This window comes from Sus scrofa, chromosome 13 (assembly GCF_054392235.1).
Source record: "Sus scrofa isolate SSC_HxYL_T2T_F1_AM1 chromosome 13, Sscrofa_HxYL_maternal_Yorkshire_Landrace_v2.0, whole genome shotgun sequence".
NCBI classification, from domain to species: Eukaryota; Metazoa; Chordata; class Mammalia; order Artiodactyla; family Suidae; genus Sus; species Sus scrofa.
Window position 1 is genome coordinate 132,573,854 of NC_139395.1, and position 17,252 is coordinate 132,591,105.

The window sequence follows — 17,252 nt, forward strand, 5'->3', positions numbered from 1 at the left end:
TTCACACATTGGATGATTATATTGTTTTCATCTACCAGAATTTCTTCTAGGTCAGACTGACATTAAATTGTCTGCTTAATTCTTGGATTTTTTTTTTTTAAACTTTCTTTTTTTCAAATTTTTTTCACAATTTTTTTTTTTACTTATCTACTAATTTATAGGAATATGATCCAAAGATTTGAGAAAACTGGTCAGCATATGTATGAAGAGAAACGGTTACCTTCTCGCTAGCTGAGATTGTAACCTGGTTCTGGGCTTCTTGGTTCTCTGATATCCAGTTCCTCCGGGCCATTTCTTCCCATTCTGCTTGCATCTTGTCCCAAAACTCTGTATCTGACTAGGAGACAGAGAAAATGAAGAGAGATGGATTTAAGAACATGCTATATCATTAGGTTTATTTCCAGAACAACTGTTTTCCTCAAAGATCAGAATGAGTTCTAAGAAGGAACTGGCCATCTCCAATAATATTCATGGTTGAAGAGCTTTTGGAAGGCATTCTGTGGTTAAAGAGTCAAATTGGATTAGCTGTGACTTTCTCCAGCAGGAAAATATTCACCATCTGAGGAACCAGGATCATATAAACCAAATTCAGCTAAAAACTCATTGAACAGCTCCAAGCATGGGTACCACGCACACATTTTTAGGAAGGGCACTCTTTCCTAGAGTTGCTCCTAGGCTATGAAGTATTAGATAAATTGCTTTGGGACTGGCTGGGCAGCGCCTTAGGGAGGCAGCCAGCCAGGGACAAGGGAGAGCAACATTGGTAGATAGTACTCTGTGCCGAACACTGTGATAGGAGAAAACTGAGCCTAGAGGGTATGGTCATAAAGCTAGGATGGCACAGGATCTAAACCACAGTGGCTTACCAAGCCCACACTCATCACCTTACAGTGAACATGGCCTCCATGTTAAGGAATGAAGGACCCTAGCTTTGGATGTGAACTCAACCGAGTCCTCTTCAAGCTCTTTTCTATGGCAGGATGGTTTTTTTTTTTTTTTTTTTTTTTTTTTTTTTAATATTACTTTGCATTTTTCTCTTTATAACTTTCCTTTATGTCTTCCAAAAGGGAAACCAGTCCATTTGCTCTTCTTTACTTCAGGGGAGGTGTGTGTTCCTCTACTAAAGCAGAATTTTCCAGCAAAATCTAACTCTGGTTGGCTTCCATTTTACTAAGCCTGAAGAGAGTATGTTAGGTGTCTTGGGGGGAGGGAAACGAGCAAGTATCTTAGGAAGGGAACTTTCTGGGGTGGGAAAAGAGAAGGAGGGTAGTGGGTTCTGAGGTGAGTGGGAGATGATGCTTAGCTTTTAGGTATTTCTCTGGCAAATTGGCCTGACCTCCAAGAGGATGACAGAGGGTGTGCTACTCTGATACCCACATGGCAGAGAAATAGAAACTGGATTTCAAGGAACCAGGTAGAACTTGGTAGCCAATGGCAGTCAGTATGACAGACAAGAGGGTGGAGACTTGTCCCTGTTTTCTGGCACCACAAAAGTCTTCCATATTCAGTGCCTGAAACTAAGTTACCTGCCAATTTGGTAAGAGATATGCTTGGGCATTCCGTGAACATCTCAGTCTGGGACTGAAATCCAATTTATCTGCAAATCTCAATTTCTATGATTCTAAATCTTACGACTTGTTGACATCTCACTAAGGTTGTTATTCACCTTTTAATCTTCCCAGGCTCACCATCTATCCCACCCTCATGCCTGGGTGGTGGTAGTTATGTGGTGGGACCTCTTTTTCAAAGTTTCTCTGAATGATAATTATAAACTTACTTCTTTTGAATACAAACATGCAGGGGAAAGGGCCAGCCCAATGTGATTAATCCAGGCTACTAAGTAAATAGTATCTCTTTTTCCTCTTTCTTTATTATATCCAGAATACTCATTCCTACCCCAGAAATGGGTCTGTCCTTTCAGTAGAGGTCTCTCTCCAACAAAGGCTTAGGTCAGAGGGCATTTGACAATATAAGTCTGGATACTAGAAACCCATGAAATGGCCCCCACTTATCCAGGTTAGGGTTTGGAATACAATTCAAAATTTCTTTTTCAGTGAGTCTTTCTAGTAAAACACCAATTATGCAAACAGAATGATTTCAGATATACAACAGCTAGGTGAGAGATGAAAAGGAAATACCCTATCCTCCTTAAGAATAATCCATCTTTGAAAAAAGCAATGATGAATAATGTTTTTCTTGACTTTTTAGTTTTTCTGCACTTCCTAAATTTTCTCTTGCCTTTTTAGTTTTTCTGCACTTCCTAAATTTTCTCTAAGTATGCACTTCTTTTATAATTTTAAAAAGGCCAAAAAACAATGAGATGAAAGGTTATCTTTCCTTCATTAAATACCATGAAACCTGTACATTTAGATATAAGGAAATTCATTTTCTTGAATAGCCTTTCACAGATGTAGGTTCAGCTTCTCTGCACAGAAACAAAGAGAAATCTATCAAGTGAATTTTATAATGTTTACTGACTTTCCCAAGCCCCCTGATGGGTGATGTGAGATGCCAACGGCTTCAGTACTTTCTGAGGCAGTTACGTTCCCCTATTGAGATTCCTTACAATCTAAAGCTATTACGAGTCTTTTGAATGAAAGAATGAGGAAGCTTTTATAATGTGTACACCTAGATTGCAAAAGTCACCTTTCCTGCACTTTCAAATTAGAGCAGTAAATGCATAAATAAGAGCTGTGGAAAAAGAACCTCATTTGAGGTGGGACTGCCAGGCTCTAATTTAATGAGATACACCAGGACTGACTGTTACCACTTAGAATAAGATCTGCTAACTAATTAAAGTACATAGCACAGTTTCATTTAATTACAGAAGACTACTTTTAGCACAATCAATATTCACCCAGTCTCAGAATCCAGACTTCATTCACGTAACAGCAATTAACAGTGCTTCTTTTTTTCTATTCTAATCAATTTCAGAGAAATCTGAAACATACTTGAATTTTAAATATTTTAGACATGACTAAGGGGATTTTATGTATTGATGATTTTCTTAGCTATCGTGGGATTTTGGTAGATTGGTAGTGGGTAACAACATATCTGCTTACACCAGAAATGAACTATTGTTTGCAAGCCATTTTCATTTTAAAAATAGCTTTTTGATTACAACAACTGTAGATCTTCATTAAAACCATGGGATCTGCAATATGGTGGTTAAGAACAGAACCTTTCTCTTCACATGGATCTGTGGACAAATTTTGGTTCCATCACTGACCTTCTTTAAGTCCCTAACCATCTCCAGGCCTCATTTTCTTACCCTTAAAATGAAGACAGACTAATGATCTTGGTTAGTCATTACTAGGGCTAAATGAGTGTATCTATGCATAAAGCATGTGGTAAACGCTCAATAAATGTAGGTGTGCTTAGTAGTGTTTTTGTACCACTGGAAAAAATATAAATGAAACAGGAGGCAGGATCAAGATGGCAGAGAAGTAACACATGGCACTCAACTTCTCCCACAAACATATCAAAAAGACCATTTACTTGTAAAACGATTCTCAGAGAACATCTATTGAATGCTGGCAGGAGACCCTAAACCTCCAAAAAGGGCAAGAAACCCTCCATATAACCAGGTAGAAGAAAAGGAAAAAATAAAAGAGAGAGAGAGAAAATGAATCAGGACTCCTGAGAGGGCACTGTGAAAGAGGAAAGGAACCCACACCATGGGAAGCCACCTAACTGACAGGGAGATCAACTGAGATAGAGGGACCTCAAAGTTTCAGGAAAAAGCACAGTAGCTGGACTGAGGAGGGCAAAGCAGAGAGCTGTACAGACCATTGCTACCACCTCCCAGGACACCACAGCCTGAGATGCTTGGAAGGGGGCTGTGTGCTGAGATTCAGGCTCCAGAGGTCAGTTCCAGGAAGAGGACAAGGGTTGCTGTGGAGGCAGTCTGAAGGGCTGGGGAGCAAAGCACCACAGCTGAGGGAACCAGGAGAAGGCCTAGGCCCCCAGGAGAAGCAAGGCACCATTGTTGGGGAAGGCAAGAGGAGGAGGGGTGGGCCACCATAGGAATATCTTTCTCTGTGCAAACGCAGACTCTTGGAGGGCAGGGTATGGGTGGCGAAGCACCTCTTCTATGGGCTACAGGCAGTGGGGAAAAACCACAGCAGTCATCTCAGACTCCAGAAGTAGGTGTGGCCTGCTACCACTAGGGGTCTGTGAACAGGCACCACCTGTGATTCCAGTCACCTCAGAGATTGTCACAGAGGAGGACACTGCAACTGAGTACCATCCATTGTTCCTCTCACACCCCACTGCCAAATGCTCCAGGTGCCACTTACACCTGCCTGAGGATCACTGCCACTTCCCAGGGCCTTGCAACTAAGAGCAGCCTGTGCCAACTTCCCACAAGTCCTTGCCACTGTCAAGGTCCCAGCAACCAGGCACTGCTCACTAGCCCTCCCCATTGCCTCCATCTCCCTGGAAGCACACGCAGGACCTTATCAAGTGGGTAACAGCCTGCACACACTAAGGAAAGAGACAGCAAGCATCCAAACAAAAGCAGCCCTCATGCCAAAAATAGTAACCCTTTACAAAATATCCAGGGTGCTCTTATATATAAATAGCCCTTCATGACTACAGCAGTTGCTTTCCCTCAACTCACAGAATAAGAAAAATATAAGCAAAATGAAGCAGCTCAGGAACCATGCCCAGTTAAAAGAACAGGAGAATTCCCCTTGAAGGAGCAAACAATGAAACAGACCTCTGCAGTCTGTTAAGCCAGCACGTTCAAAAATAAAATAGTGAAAATACTGAAGGAATTAAGAGCAAATATGAAAGAAATAAGAATAGATATGAACAGTAATACCGATCACTTTATAAAGGAACTAGAAAATATAAGGAAAAGCCAAGAAAAATTATAAAATTCATTTGCAGAGATGCAAACTGAGTTAAAGGCACTGAAGAGCAGGATGAATAATGCAGAGGAATGAAATCAGTGACTTGGAAGATAGAATAATGGAAATCACCCAATCAGGACAGCAGACACAAAACCATAAAAAAAAAACACATGAAAGCAATATAAGAGATCTATGGGATAATATAAAGCAGGCTAATCTACACATAACAGAGATTTCAGAAGGAGGAAAAAGAGAAAAGAGGATCAAAAACATATTTGAAGAAGTTATGGCTGAAAACTTTCCAAATCGGAAGGAAACAGATATAGGAAGCAGAGACGGCCCCAAACAAGTTGAACCCAAACAGGCCCACACCAAGACATATTGTAATAAAAATGGCAAAAGTTAAAGAGAGGATTCTAAAGGTGGCAAGAGAAAAACAAGGAGTTAATTATAAGGGACCCCCCCCTTTCATAAACAATAGAAATAAAAACAAGAATAAACCAATGGGACCTAATCAAACTTAAAAGCTTTTCACAGTGAAGGAAGCCATTGAAAAAAAAAAAAAAAGACAACCTACAGAATGGGAGAAAATAGTTTCAAATGACATAACTGACAAGGGCTTAATTTCCAAAATACACAAACAATTCATATAACTCAACAGCAAAAAAACAACCCAATTGAAAAGTGGGCAGAAAATGTCTCTGAAGAGACATTTCTCCAAAGAAGACACACAGATGGCCAACAGGCATATGTAAAAATGTTCAACATCATTAAGTACTAGAGAAATGCAAATCAAAATTAGAGTGAGGTACCATTTCACACCAGTCAGAATGGCCATCATTAGCAAGTCCACAAATAACAAAGGCTGGAGAGGGTGTGGAGAAAAGGGAATCCTCCTGCACTGCTGGTGGGAATGTAAATTGGTACAACCACTATGGAAAACAGTATGGAGGTACCTCAGAAAACTAAATACAGAACTGCCATATGACCAGCAATCCTACTCTTGGGCATATGTCCAGACAAAACATTCATTGAAAAAGGTACATGCACCCCTGTGTTCATTGCAATACTATTCACAATAGCCAAGATATGGAAACAACCTAAATGTCCAAAGACAGATGAATGGATTAAGAAGATGTGGTACATATACACAATGGAATACTACTCAGCCATAAAAAAGAACAAGATAATGCCATTTGCAGCAACAAGGATGGAACTAGAGCCTCTCATACTAAGTGAAGTAAGTCAGAAAGACAAATACAATCTATGATACCACTCATATCTGGAATCTAATATACGTCACAAACAAACCTATCTACAGAAAAGAAACAAACTCATGGACTTGGAGACTAGGCTTGTGGTTGTCAAGTTTACAACTACTAACATTTGGAGTGGATAAGCAGTGAGATCCTGCTATATAGCACAAGGAACTATATCTAATCACTTGTGATGGAATATGATGGTGGATAATGCAAGAAAAAGAATGTATATACGTGTATAACTGGGTCACTTTGCTGTACAGCAGAAACTGACAGAACATTTTAAATGAACTATAATGAAAATTAAGGAGTTCCCATCATGGTGCAGCAGAAACCAATCCAACTAGGAACCATGAAGTTGTGGGTTTGATCCCTGGACTCGCTCAGTGGGTTAAGGATCTGGTGTTGCCGTGAGTATTGTGTAGGTCACAGATGTGGCTTGGATCTGGCTTTGGCTGTGGTGCAGGCCAGCGGCTATAACTCCAATTCGACCCCTAGCCTGGGAACCTGCATATGCTGCGGGTGAGGCCCTAAAAGGACCAAAAAATAAAATTAAATTAAAAAAAAAAGAATGAAACAATCACTCACAACCTCAAAGCTCAAATACACATCTGTGAGTATTCTGGTGATTTAATTTTCTGTATATACATTATCTACTTCTAGATAACCTTTCCTCTCTCTCTTTTTTTTTTTTTTTGACTTTTTAGGGCTGCACCTACAGTATATGGAGGTTCCCAGGTTGGAACTGTAGCTGCTGGCCTATATCACAGCCACAGCAATGCAGGATCCATGCCTAGTCTGAGGCCTACACCACAGTTCACGACAATGCTGGATCCTTAACCCACTAAGTGAGGCCAGGGATTGAACCAGCGACCTCATGAATACTAGTTGGGTTCTTAACCCACTGAGCCACAATGGGAACTCCCCTTCTGCATTTAAATCTTTCCTTTCTACCTAATTAGTCAAAAATAAGAGCAAGGTTAAAAAGATTATTGCAAAAATGGACTATTACATGGCAATTAAAATGATATTTATGAAGAATTTATTATGATACGGAATAGGCCTTGAGTTATGTTCCTTAATGTGTAGTATGATCACAATAATAGAAACAACAAACAATATGTTAGGAGAAAATGACTATAGAGGAAATACACCCACAGTACTGAGTTCATGGGTTGCGATTATGAGTAATTTGCCCTATCACTGTTCCTTGTGCTTTGCAACACTTTCCAAGTTTTCTATTGCTAGCTTGTGTTATTTTAATGAAAAAGAAAGATTTGGTTAAAAAAGCTTACGTCTTTTTAGTTTCAATTCCTCCATGATGTTTTCTCCAAAGACCTGACACTAGAGCAATCTCTTACCTCTCTGAATTCCAATACCGATATTCCTGATCAGTGGTTTGGAAGAAAAGAGATTAAGGGCTAGAAACTGCCATCATCCCTTTGAACTTGAACAAGTCATTTATACCCATCTGTACCTTTTTTTTTTCTTCTTTTTTTTTTTGGCTATGCCCATAGCATTCAGAACTTCCCAGGCCAGGGAATCGTTAACCCACTAAGCGAGGCCACACCACAGCAGTGACCCTTGTCACTGCAGTGACAATGCCAGATCCTTAACCCGCTGTGCCACAGGAGAACACCTATACATCATTTTTTGTCATCTGTAAAGTGAAAAGACTGGCTTTGTGTAGATTGACTTAGAACATCAGAATAAGGGGGAAAGGAGATCTTAATCCAGGATCACATTTTTTTCTGGAAGAGGGCTTCTATCCAGTTCACTGATCTCCAAAATTATACTCTAAAGCATTTCTCTAATAGTATATTTGACATTTTTCCTTTCACTTTTTGATTGTAAAACTAGTAAATAAAAATTTCTATGAGAACCATGACAAATATTAACTAATATATAAAGAAAATAAGAAATTTTACTTAGAACCAGGGAAATTTTAAGGGATAGCAGTATATTATCAGCTCCCATTCATCAGTATATTTTGGTCATTCTTGAGTTAGAGTTCCTTCCAATTTTGTGGTCAAACATAATTGTCTATTAGAAAGATCCTGGGGTTGTGTTGTGAAGGAACTGGTTGATGTGAGTTTACATGTCAATTCTGTCTGTGAGAAGTCTGACTTCCCTCTTTCTCTGTTTAGACATCCATTGATTAACAGTCACTGGATCAAAACTAAAAAAAAAAAAAAGACCCACCACCAAACATGGTGAGGAATGAAAATCACTAAGCAAGTTTGGATAAAGTATTTGCCATGATAAAAAAATTTTGTTGAAATGAAACTATATGCAGATGAGTTAGGGACCTCATTGTCTTGGATCTAGTAGCCCAGCCTGGTGAAGAGTGGCAGAAATGTCTTCTCTCATCACTTGCTGACTTACAGCTCAATATTAGTGGAGGAGTCCACATGGCTGCCCAAAGAACATATTCAACCCAAGGCTGCAGTGAAAGACTGTCCAGCACCCTGATGAAGGATAGGAGAGAATTTTGATTGTTCAGAATTAGTTTGAGCTCTGGGTATAGCCCTGGGTATCCCACACAGTTAGGGTCATTGGTAAACTGGAGTCTCCTCAGGCAAGAGTGGATGGGTAGGAGTAAGCCTGTTTTTGAAGCAATTAGCCTGGTAAAGCAAGGCTGAGAGGGGTGCTGAGCGCAGAGCAAGCAGTTTAGCTTTGTTTTTGCAGACAGCAGAATTAGGATGAGAGAAGGGCAGTACCAGGGGGAAAGATTTTTATCCACTGCAACATGAAGCTACCTGAAAATGGAATGGGCTGCTTCTTCCTCAGAGGGATGGGTTCCCCAGAATTAGAAGTCTTCAGAAACACAATGACCAATGTGAGGAGTGCTGTACAGACAACTCATAGGTCAGTTTGACCTAATGAATTCAATGATCTCTTACAAGCCTGAGTGTCTTTGCTTACAGTGTTATTAATGAACTTTTTCCTTTTTATGGCTGCACCTGTGACATATGGGAAGTTCTGTTAAATTGGAACTGCAGCTGTAGGCCTACGCCACAGCCACAGCAACATTGATCCAAGTCGCATCTGTGACCTACAACTGCTATTTGCGGCAATGCTGGACCTTTAACCCACTGAGCAATGCCAGGGATCAAATGCACATCCTCATGGACACTACATCAGGTTTTTACCCACTGAGCCCCACAGCAACTCCCTGAATTGATTTACTGAGTCAAACAGGAAGATTTGAGATTAATAAAATCTCTATGAGCTAAGAAATGGACCTATCATGCACACCCCTTTCTCAAGCTCAACTGTATAGTGAAGAAAACAGATGAGCTTTGGCATCAGGTGGAACAGGCCAAAACCCCGGCTATGCTTCCTGGGAAACCAAGTGGGGTCCTGTGGAGCTCCTGGGCACAAAGGCCTTTCTGTTTCTCCATTTCTTGTTTTTAGGAAATGGGTCTCATTCCTCCTCTGTGGCCTTCTCTGAGTTCCAAGGGGTAGGTTCAGAGAGTTGCTGACTGGGGAAGAGAGGGGATTCAAAGACAAGGGAGGAGGAGCAGTAAAACAAACAACAACAACAGCAACAACAAACCATCAATAGTATAGCCTTGGGGCAAGGTTCTGGATCCCCCTCAAGGGATATACATAACATGTAGGCATCTTATACACCTAAAAGAAAAGATTATATTCCTTTTTTTTTTTAAGAAATGGATAGCTTAAAATTTAACAGCTTGGAGCCCTTTCCTTGTGTTTCTCCCTTATTTGATTGCACCCTGACCATAATCATCTGTGAGCTAGAGATTATGCACTCGAGGCACAACTGCTTTGAATCAGAGATTATGCTAAGCACCTGATGTTTTTCAGGAATTTTCCTAGTTTGTTCTTGTCTCTGATCACTATGCCCTTTTCACAAGTATTGTTATTCTAGGAAAAGTCAGGATGCCATAACCCAGAAGACCATCACCAGGATCACATTGAGATCTGATATCAGCTTTGATGACTAAGAGTCCCTGAAAGAAAGAAGAATGCATGTTTGCCCCCAACCCAGAGTCTTATATGAAACTCTGTTTTCCTCCTTTTAGACTATAAAACTCCTGGAAATTCTTCTCCAAGGGAGGGCAGAGTCTTTAAGGCATTAGCCTGCCATGGCGTCCTTTGACTGGCAAAGCAATAAAAGCTAATTTTTTTCCTCCTTCAGCCAAAACTCTGTCTCCAAGTTTTTATTTGGAACCAGTGGACAGAGGCTGAGTTTTGCCAACACTTGTCACCTGATTTTTGGCAATTTAGTCCACCTCTTTAACTCAGTTTCCTGGTTTGTAAAATGTAGTCTCTTAATGTGGTTGTGTGGATTAAGTGAAGCAATGTATGTAAAGTGCTTAGAATCTGTAACATGTAAGAACTAAGGAATCGGCAATTGATGTTGTTTTAGATTTGAAAATGAGAAAGAATATTTCCAGGATGGAGGATATAATCCCACAGACTGTAAACTGTGGTTCAGAAGTGTTTAAAAAAATATATTGGTACTAGCACTCAAAGATTTTCTGGTTGCCTCTGGGTTAGTTGCACTTCTTTGTTTAATGGAGTAACCATCACTGCCAATGTCAGCAGGCAGGACAAACAGCCTGAGACTCTCACCCAACAACATGCCAGCCTTATACCTGCGGAAATGTGGGGAGGAAAAACTGGAAATGATGGGAGAAAAGGAGAGAGCATAGGAGGCTTGAAATAATTCAATACAAGGCTTGAGCAGGATGTCAGAGGCAACCAAGAGCCATTTCTAACAGAGAATCTACACAGATCTCCTGTTCTTTGCTTCACCCGACAAGTGGCAAAGAGGAATGGAATATTAAAGCACAATAAGCAAAGCCTATTGTCCAAATGGGTAGGGGTCACTTTTGAAAAGGCTTTTAGCGTATTCATTAGCAAATGAACGCCTCCCCAGAACCAGAATTTCATATGATTATCTGTTTGTGGCTCCAGTCATATTTGCATTCACAATAAAGAACTGTTCTTAGGGTGCCTTGGAATGAGGTTTGGCAACTAAGCCTGGGGTTGGCTTGGTCTTGGGAACACTTGAGGCTGATTTCTCAGAGGCTGCTTACTTCTTGCAGGCTTCCTGGCTGCTCTTTGGGCCCTGAACAGCCAGAGACTATAGGGCTGCTTTAGCACAGGCTTGGGGAGATGTGGAGGACCCATGGGTTTGAGGCTTATCTTAGGTTCCGAGCGACAAGTCACATGATGAAGGTGGATAGCTGGAGTGTAAGTCGTGAGGGTTGGCTTTGCTTCCTGCAATGCAAGTACCTGACTATGTTTGCTTAGTTCAAAGCAGTTCATCCTCTTCAAGTTGGCTATCTTGACAAACACATCACCGGCCACAAGACTAGCTAAGGAGCCAGTCTGTGCCCAGCCACCTCCCTCCTCGCCTTACTTCCCAGGTTCCCTTATTTTAGATTTCTTTGTTGCTCTCAACAATTGACCATTTGGGAGGTTGTTTTTGTTTTTGTTTTGTTTTTCCTCTTTCTGAGCTTTAAATTCCTGCTCATGTTTTAAATTCACCAATAAAGACTGAGGCCTTGAAATCTTAGGTCTTCATTCTTGACCCCAATAATACGAGAACTCCAGGTCCAAGTTGTGCTCTTTCTCTGTGACTTCACTGTGTGGCCTCAGGTGTGTCATGTAGTTTCCAGGATCTGTAAGTTATAAATCTTTTATTTTTCTTTCAGTTTCCTGGTGGTTACTGCTGAGGGCATCTTGCAACCATTATAAGAACCACAAGGGCTAGTTCAGCCACAACACTGAGATGGGCACAGAACAACACTGAACTGCAAGCATTGTGACTCGATTCTAGAGGGGTTTTCTTCTGCTTTAGCCATGTCTACAAGTAGGGAAAGTTACTAGGAAACTCCCTACTATTTTTAAAAACTAAGGCATTAGAAATATGTGCTAAACCCAAACTATATGTTTATGCTTACATCATGGCAATATTAAACAAAACATCTAGCTGTGGATGCTACTTTCAAGAAGCTCAGGAGTTCCCATTTTGGCACAGTGGAAATGAATCTAATATTCATTAGGATGCAGGTTTGATCCCTCGCCTTGTTAGTGGGTCAGGGATCTGGTGTTGCCATGAGCTGTGGTGTACATTGCAGACATGGCTCAGATCCCTAGTTGCTGTGGCTGTGGTGTAGGCTGGCAGCTGTAGCTCTGATTTGACCCCTAACCTGGGAACTGTGAATATGCTGTGAATATGGCCCTAAAAAAATAAAAACAAACAAACAAAACAAAAAAACAAACAGTAGCAGCTCACTGTCCAAATATAAGATATAAATTAAAAATAGAGGTAACTGTAATTCAGGACAGGTTGAAAAAATGTTGTAAAAAGAGAAAAAGTTACTTGCTCAAATCACATTTTTATTGGTAAACAGAAGATCCTGATTCAAAGATATTTCATTCTTTCCTTTCAGGGCAGATTGCATCTTCCAAAATGGCTACAATAGCATTTCTGGTCCCCCATTCTCTTCAGAGTTTTGCCACACTAGAGGTGGAATCTACTGCTCTGAACACTTGCCTTGACAAACAGAATGGAATGGAAGTGAACCGGTGTACTTCTGAGGCTAGATCCTAAAAGGTGATACAGCTTCTGCTGCCTCTTTCTCTTTCTGGCCACTCAACCTTAGAAACTAGCTGTCATGTTAGAAAGAAGCCCAGGCCTCAAAGAAAGGCCACCTGTAGGTATATTAGCTGTCAGTACTAAGGTCTCAGGTGGCTACCAACATAAGCCTTCTGACATGTGAGTGAGAGCATCTTCAGATGATTCCTTCCACCCACCCCCTCTGCTGCCACGCACCTTCAGATGATTCCCTCCACCCACCCCCTCTGCTGCCACCAGCCTTCAAGCCACCTCGTGGAAAAAAGAGCCATTCTTTCTGAACGTTAACCAAATTACAGATTTTGAGTAAAATATTGTTGCCTTCGGCCCTAAGTGCTGGAGTAATTTATTTCACAGCTAGAGTAATTGGAACGTATTTTAGGTCAGAGGACTGGAGCAAGGAAGGAGGATGAGGCATGGAGAAGGGACCTTATGATGGGCCTTCCTCAAAGGATTGACAGGCTAATGACATGTGGTGGCATTTTCTCAAAAAGCGTTCTAGGAACAAAGAGTTCTTTGGTTAAATGAGCTTGAGAAACTTTGGGTTAAAAAACAGAGGCTGCAAATTGGTGGCCTACAGGGTAGGTCTAGCCAAGAGTCATGTTCCCGCATCTCTCCGTCCTAGATATGAAAATTTTACATCAAAACTCAGATTTCAGAAATTTAATATCAGGCCCACGTGTCTAAAAGCAGCAACTCTCAGGCAATGTATGTGGTCTCCACTTTATCTCAGTCACATAAGATCACACCCTTTACCTGCCTTGCTTCTGGAGGTAACTCAATTGGCGACTTCTAGATAAAAGTGAGCAGTTCCTTTCTGCATGACTTCTGCGATCTTCTGTAATGCTAATGCATATTTTAAATCTCTAAGAGGTGTATATAAGCAGTCACTCCTAAATGTAACTACCTTGAAACTCCGTGTGTGTGGGTATGTGTGGGGGGTGTTAGGGTTCTCTAGAACATACCTTGTAAAATGCCAATATAGAGACCCAGAGCATCAGCATCTGAAACAGAGCTCTTTGGTTGGATAAATTTGCTGTATCCTGAGAAGCTATCAGGGATAGGAATTCACAACATATTGCTTTTCCGTGATACTTTCCAGGGAGACTCATCTCCAATTAGCCAGTAGGTTCTCTGAGTCTTACATCTGCTGTGTGAATCAGAATTCAAGATTTTGTTGCTGTTGTTGTTCCAGAAAGTAAAATGAAACCCAGAATGTGGAGGGAAGAATTAAAGTAATTTTTGTATGTTTTTGGGAAGACAACTCATTTGAAGCATTTATCATTTCAATACTAACTAGTGATTTAAAATGGCCTTTGAAACTACATATAATTTTGTATACAGATTGGACAAAGATTGGAAGAAACACGAAAAAAAAAAAAAAGGAAACAGTTAATTTATTAGCGTAGTGGGATTTCGAAGTAGTTCCTAATCTTCCCTCTCCCAACTTTCTGATTTCCTTTATTATTATTTTTAAAAATAACTTAAAGAAAGGAAAATCTTTGATAAAGGAATTATTTTCTTGTGACCAACAACCTAAGTTCCATCATTGTTTCAGGTCCTATAAAACATGTAGACATTCTTTATATTGAGAACAGAAATTAAGAGCAAGAGTTGCGGCATTTTACACTTGGTTAGAGTCCTTGATTCACCACCTTCTTATGGTGTGACCTTGAGTACATCACTGAATCCCTCTTTGTCTCAGTAAAATGTCCCACAGTAAAATGGGAGTAACACTCACATGATAGGGCTGCCGTGAGCTCTGAGTAACATGATGAGTATCAAACACTAGGCTCAGAACATGGAGCCCACCCAGGGCAGCATTAGAACTACAACTAAAGCAATATTAGGATGGCTAGACATGTACACTGGTTCTTTTTTCCACTTTCCTTGGCTGCAGGGCAAGGCCACAAGAGAGATCAGTTTAGAAGCAATTTCTTTTATAATAGTTTTTCCCAGTGATAAAGAACTTATCTTGCTCTATCTAATACCCATGTAGACACTGCTTTTGTGGCAGTAATCACTCCCTCCCCTGTCTTGTCAGGATATTTAAGGGCAAAATATGGAGGCCAGTCATTTTGACAAGAAAAGTCAGATTAAAAATTCACTCACTGAGTGGTGATCAAGATGGCGGAACAGAAGATGTATAGCTCACCTCCTCCCACAAATACATCAAAAATACATCTACATTTGGAGAAACTCTCACAGAACACTCATTGAGTGCTGGCAGAAGATCTCATACACCCAAGCTGCAAGAAATAGCACCATGTAACTGGGTAGGATAAAAAGAAAAAAAAAAAAGGAGTAGGGATGGGGCCTGCACCCCTGGGAGGGATCTATGAAAGGGGAGAGATTCTCTCAGCTTGGGAACCCTCTTCACCAACACGGAGGTCAGCTGGGACTTACAAGGATCCTCAGAGACTCAAAGAGGGTGTAGCAACTGGCTTGTGGCAGGCAGGTCTGAGAGAGAAGAGCACAGATGGTTTGGGCCACCTCGCTGCACTTCCCAGCCAGAGATGCAAGTCTTCCGGTGAGTGCAGTGGCTGAGTGCTGAAAGTCAGGGTTCAGCAAACAGACCCAAGGAAAAGATTCCGTTTGGCTATGCAGAGAAAGCCCAAAGGCTCTGGAGTGAGGTCTGGGCTGCGGGGGTGTGCCCAAGTCCACACGAGAAGCCCCATAGTTAATGAACATGCAAAGGGAGAGGGAGGGACCTGCCACAGCAGTCTCATTCTCAGCTTGCTTTCAGTGGGATGGTGATGCCATGAACTTGGGGTGTGGAAATGCTGGCAAGTTGCTCACTCTTAGAGGCAGAGCTGAAATCTGAGCTGATTTATGGCAGGCACACAATGTCAACAAATTAATGCCTGTGGCAGCACTTAGGGGACATTCAGGCTGATTACCGGTGTGCCTTTGCAGGATTTATGGGCTTGCACATGCAGAAGTGGGGCCAATTACCTGTATGCCCACTGTGTAATGGGGCTAAGGCCAATGCCAACAACAGTGTACTTTCTTAGTGCATGCACCAGGTGAAAGGCTACATCACAGAGCACATGGCCTGGGGAGGAAAGTGTGGTGGCTCCTTTCTTAGCAGGAGTGCTCCCATCCCCCTACCTCACACCACAGCTTAGAACTGGAACTGGGGGCTTCTACTCCAACAACTGGGGAGCAGATCCTGACCCCTACACCCACAGAGCAAAGAGGAGGCCCTGTCCAAAATCCAGGGTAGGCTCTGGTTGCCACAACACCAATCTCCCCCCCCCCCCCATAAAGTGATCATGACCAGCACACACTGAGGAAAGTATGTCAGGCATCCAAACCCAAAAGAGTCCTTGTACCAAAAATACTGGACTCACTCAAGCTACAGGACATTTTCACATAAAAACAGCCCTTCAAGACCACAGTAGATAACTATTTCCCCTAAGTTCATACAGTCAGAAAAATATAAGTCAAATGAAAAAGCAGAACTACTTCCAATTAAAAGAACAAGAGAAATCCCCTGAAAAAGCAATGAAATAGACATCTTCAGTCTACTAGGCCCTGAGTTTCATAAAGGAGGTAATAAAAGTGCTGAAGGAATCAAGACAGACTATCAATAGAAATGCAAAACACTGTAACAAGGAATTAGAAGCTATAAAGAAGAGCCAGTCAAAATTAGAGAGTGCAACTGCTCAAGCTAAAGGCAAAAAACAGCAGACTAAATAATGCAGAAGGACAAGTAAGTGTTCTGGAAGAGAATATAATGGAAATCACCCAATCAGCACATCAGATAGAAAGATAAATGAAAAACAAAAAATGAGGAGTTCCCATTGTGGCTCAGTGGAAAATAATCTGACTAGTATCCATGAGGATGCAGGTTTGATCCCTGGCCTCACTCAGTGGGTTAAGGATCTGGCATTGCTGTGAGCTGTGGTGTAGGTCTAAGATGAGGCTCAGATCTGGTGTTGCTGTGGCTGTGGCATAGGCCAGAAGCTACAGCTCTGATTCAACCCCTAGCCTGGGAACCTCCAAATGCCATGGGTGGCTCTAAAAAGACATTAAAAAAAAAAAAAAGAAAAGAAAAGAAAAGAAAGCAAGACATGAGACCCATGGCATATATAACTATGTCAATCTATGCATAATAGGGATCCCAGAAGAAGAAACAGAAAAGAAGATCAAAAATGTATTTGAAGATATTATTGTTGAAAACTTCCCAGACCTAAGGAGGAAAATAGATATCCAAGTAAAGGAAGCACAGAGGGTCTCAAACAAGATGAACCTAAAGAGACCCACACTGAGATGCATCATAATTAAAATGGCAAAAGTTAAAAAGAATTCTAAAGGCAGCAAGAGAAAAACAAAGAATTAATTACAAAGGAACCCCAATAAGGCTAGCAGCTGATTTCGCTCCAGAAGCATTGCAAGCCAGAAGGGAGTGGCAAGATACATTCAAAGTCCTGAAAGGAAAAAACCTTCAACTTAGGATACTCTAACCAGCAAGATCATCATTTATAGAAGAAGGGGAAATAAAGAATTTCTCAAACA

At 41.2% G+C, this 17,252-nt stretch overlaps 1 protein-coding gene across 30 annotated transcripts in view; it reads right to left on the reverse strand.

Annotated features, from left to right (window-relative positions):
• Positions 1-17,252, reverse strand: part of PEX5L (peroxisomal biogenesis factor 5 like) — a 782,439-nt gene that overhangs the window by 23,064 nt on the left and 742,123 nt on the right. For all 30 annotated transcript variants that reach the window (XM_084990388.1, XM_003132551.7, XM_005670010.4 and 27 more), the window contains one exon: positions 221-337. In XM_084990388.1, the coding sequence (XP_084846514.1) occupies positions 221-337 (117 nt within the window). The remainder of the gene's footprint in view (positions 1-220; positions 338-17,252) is intronic.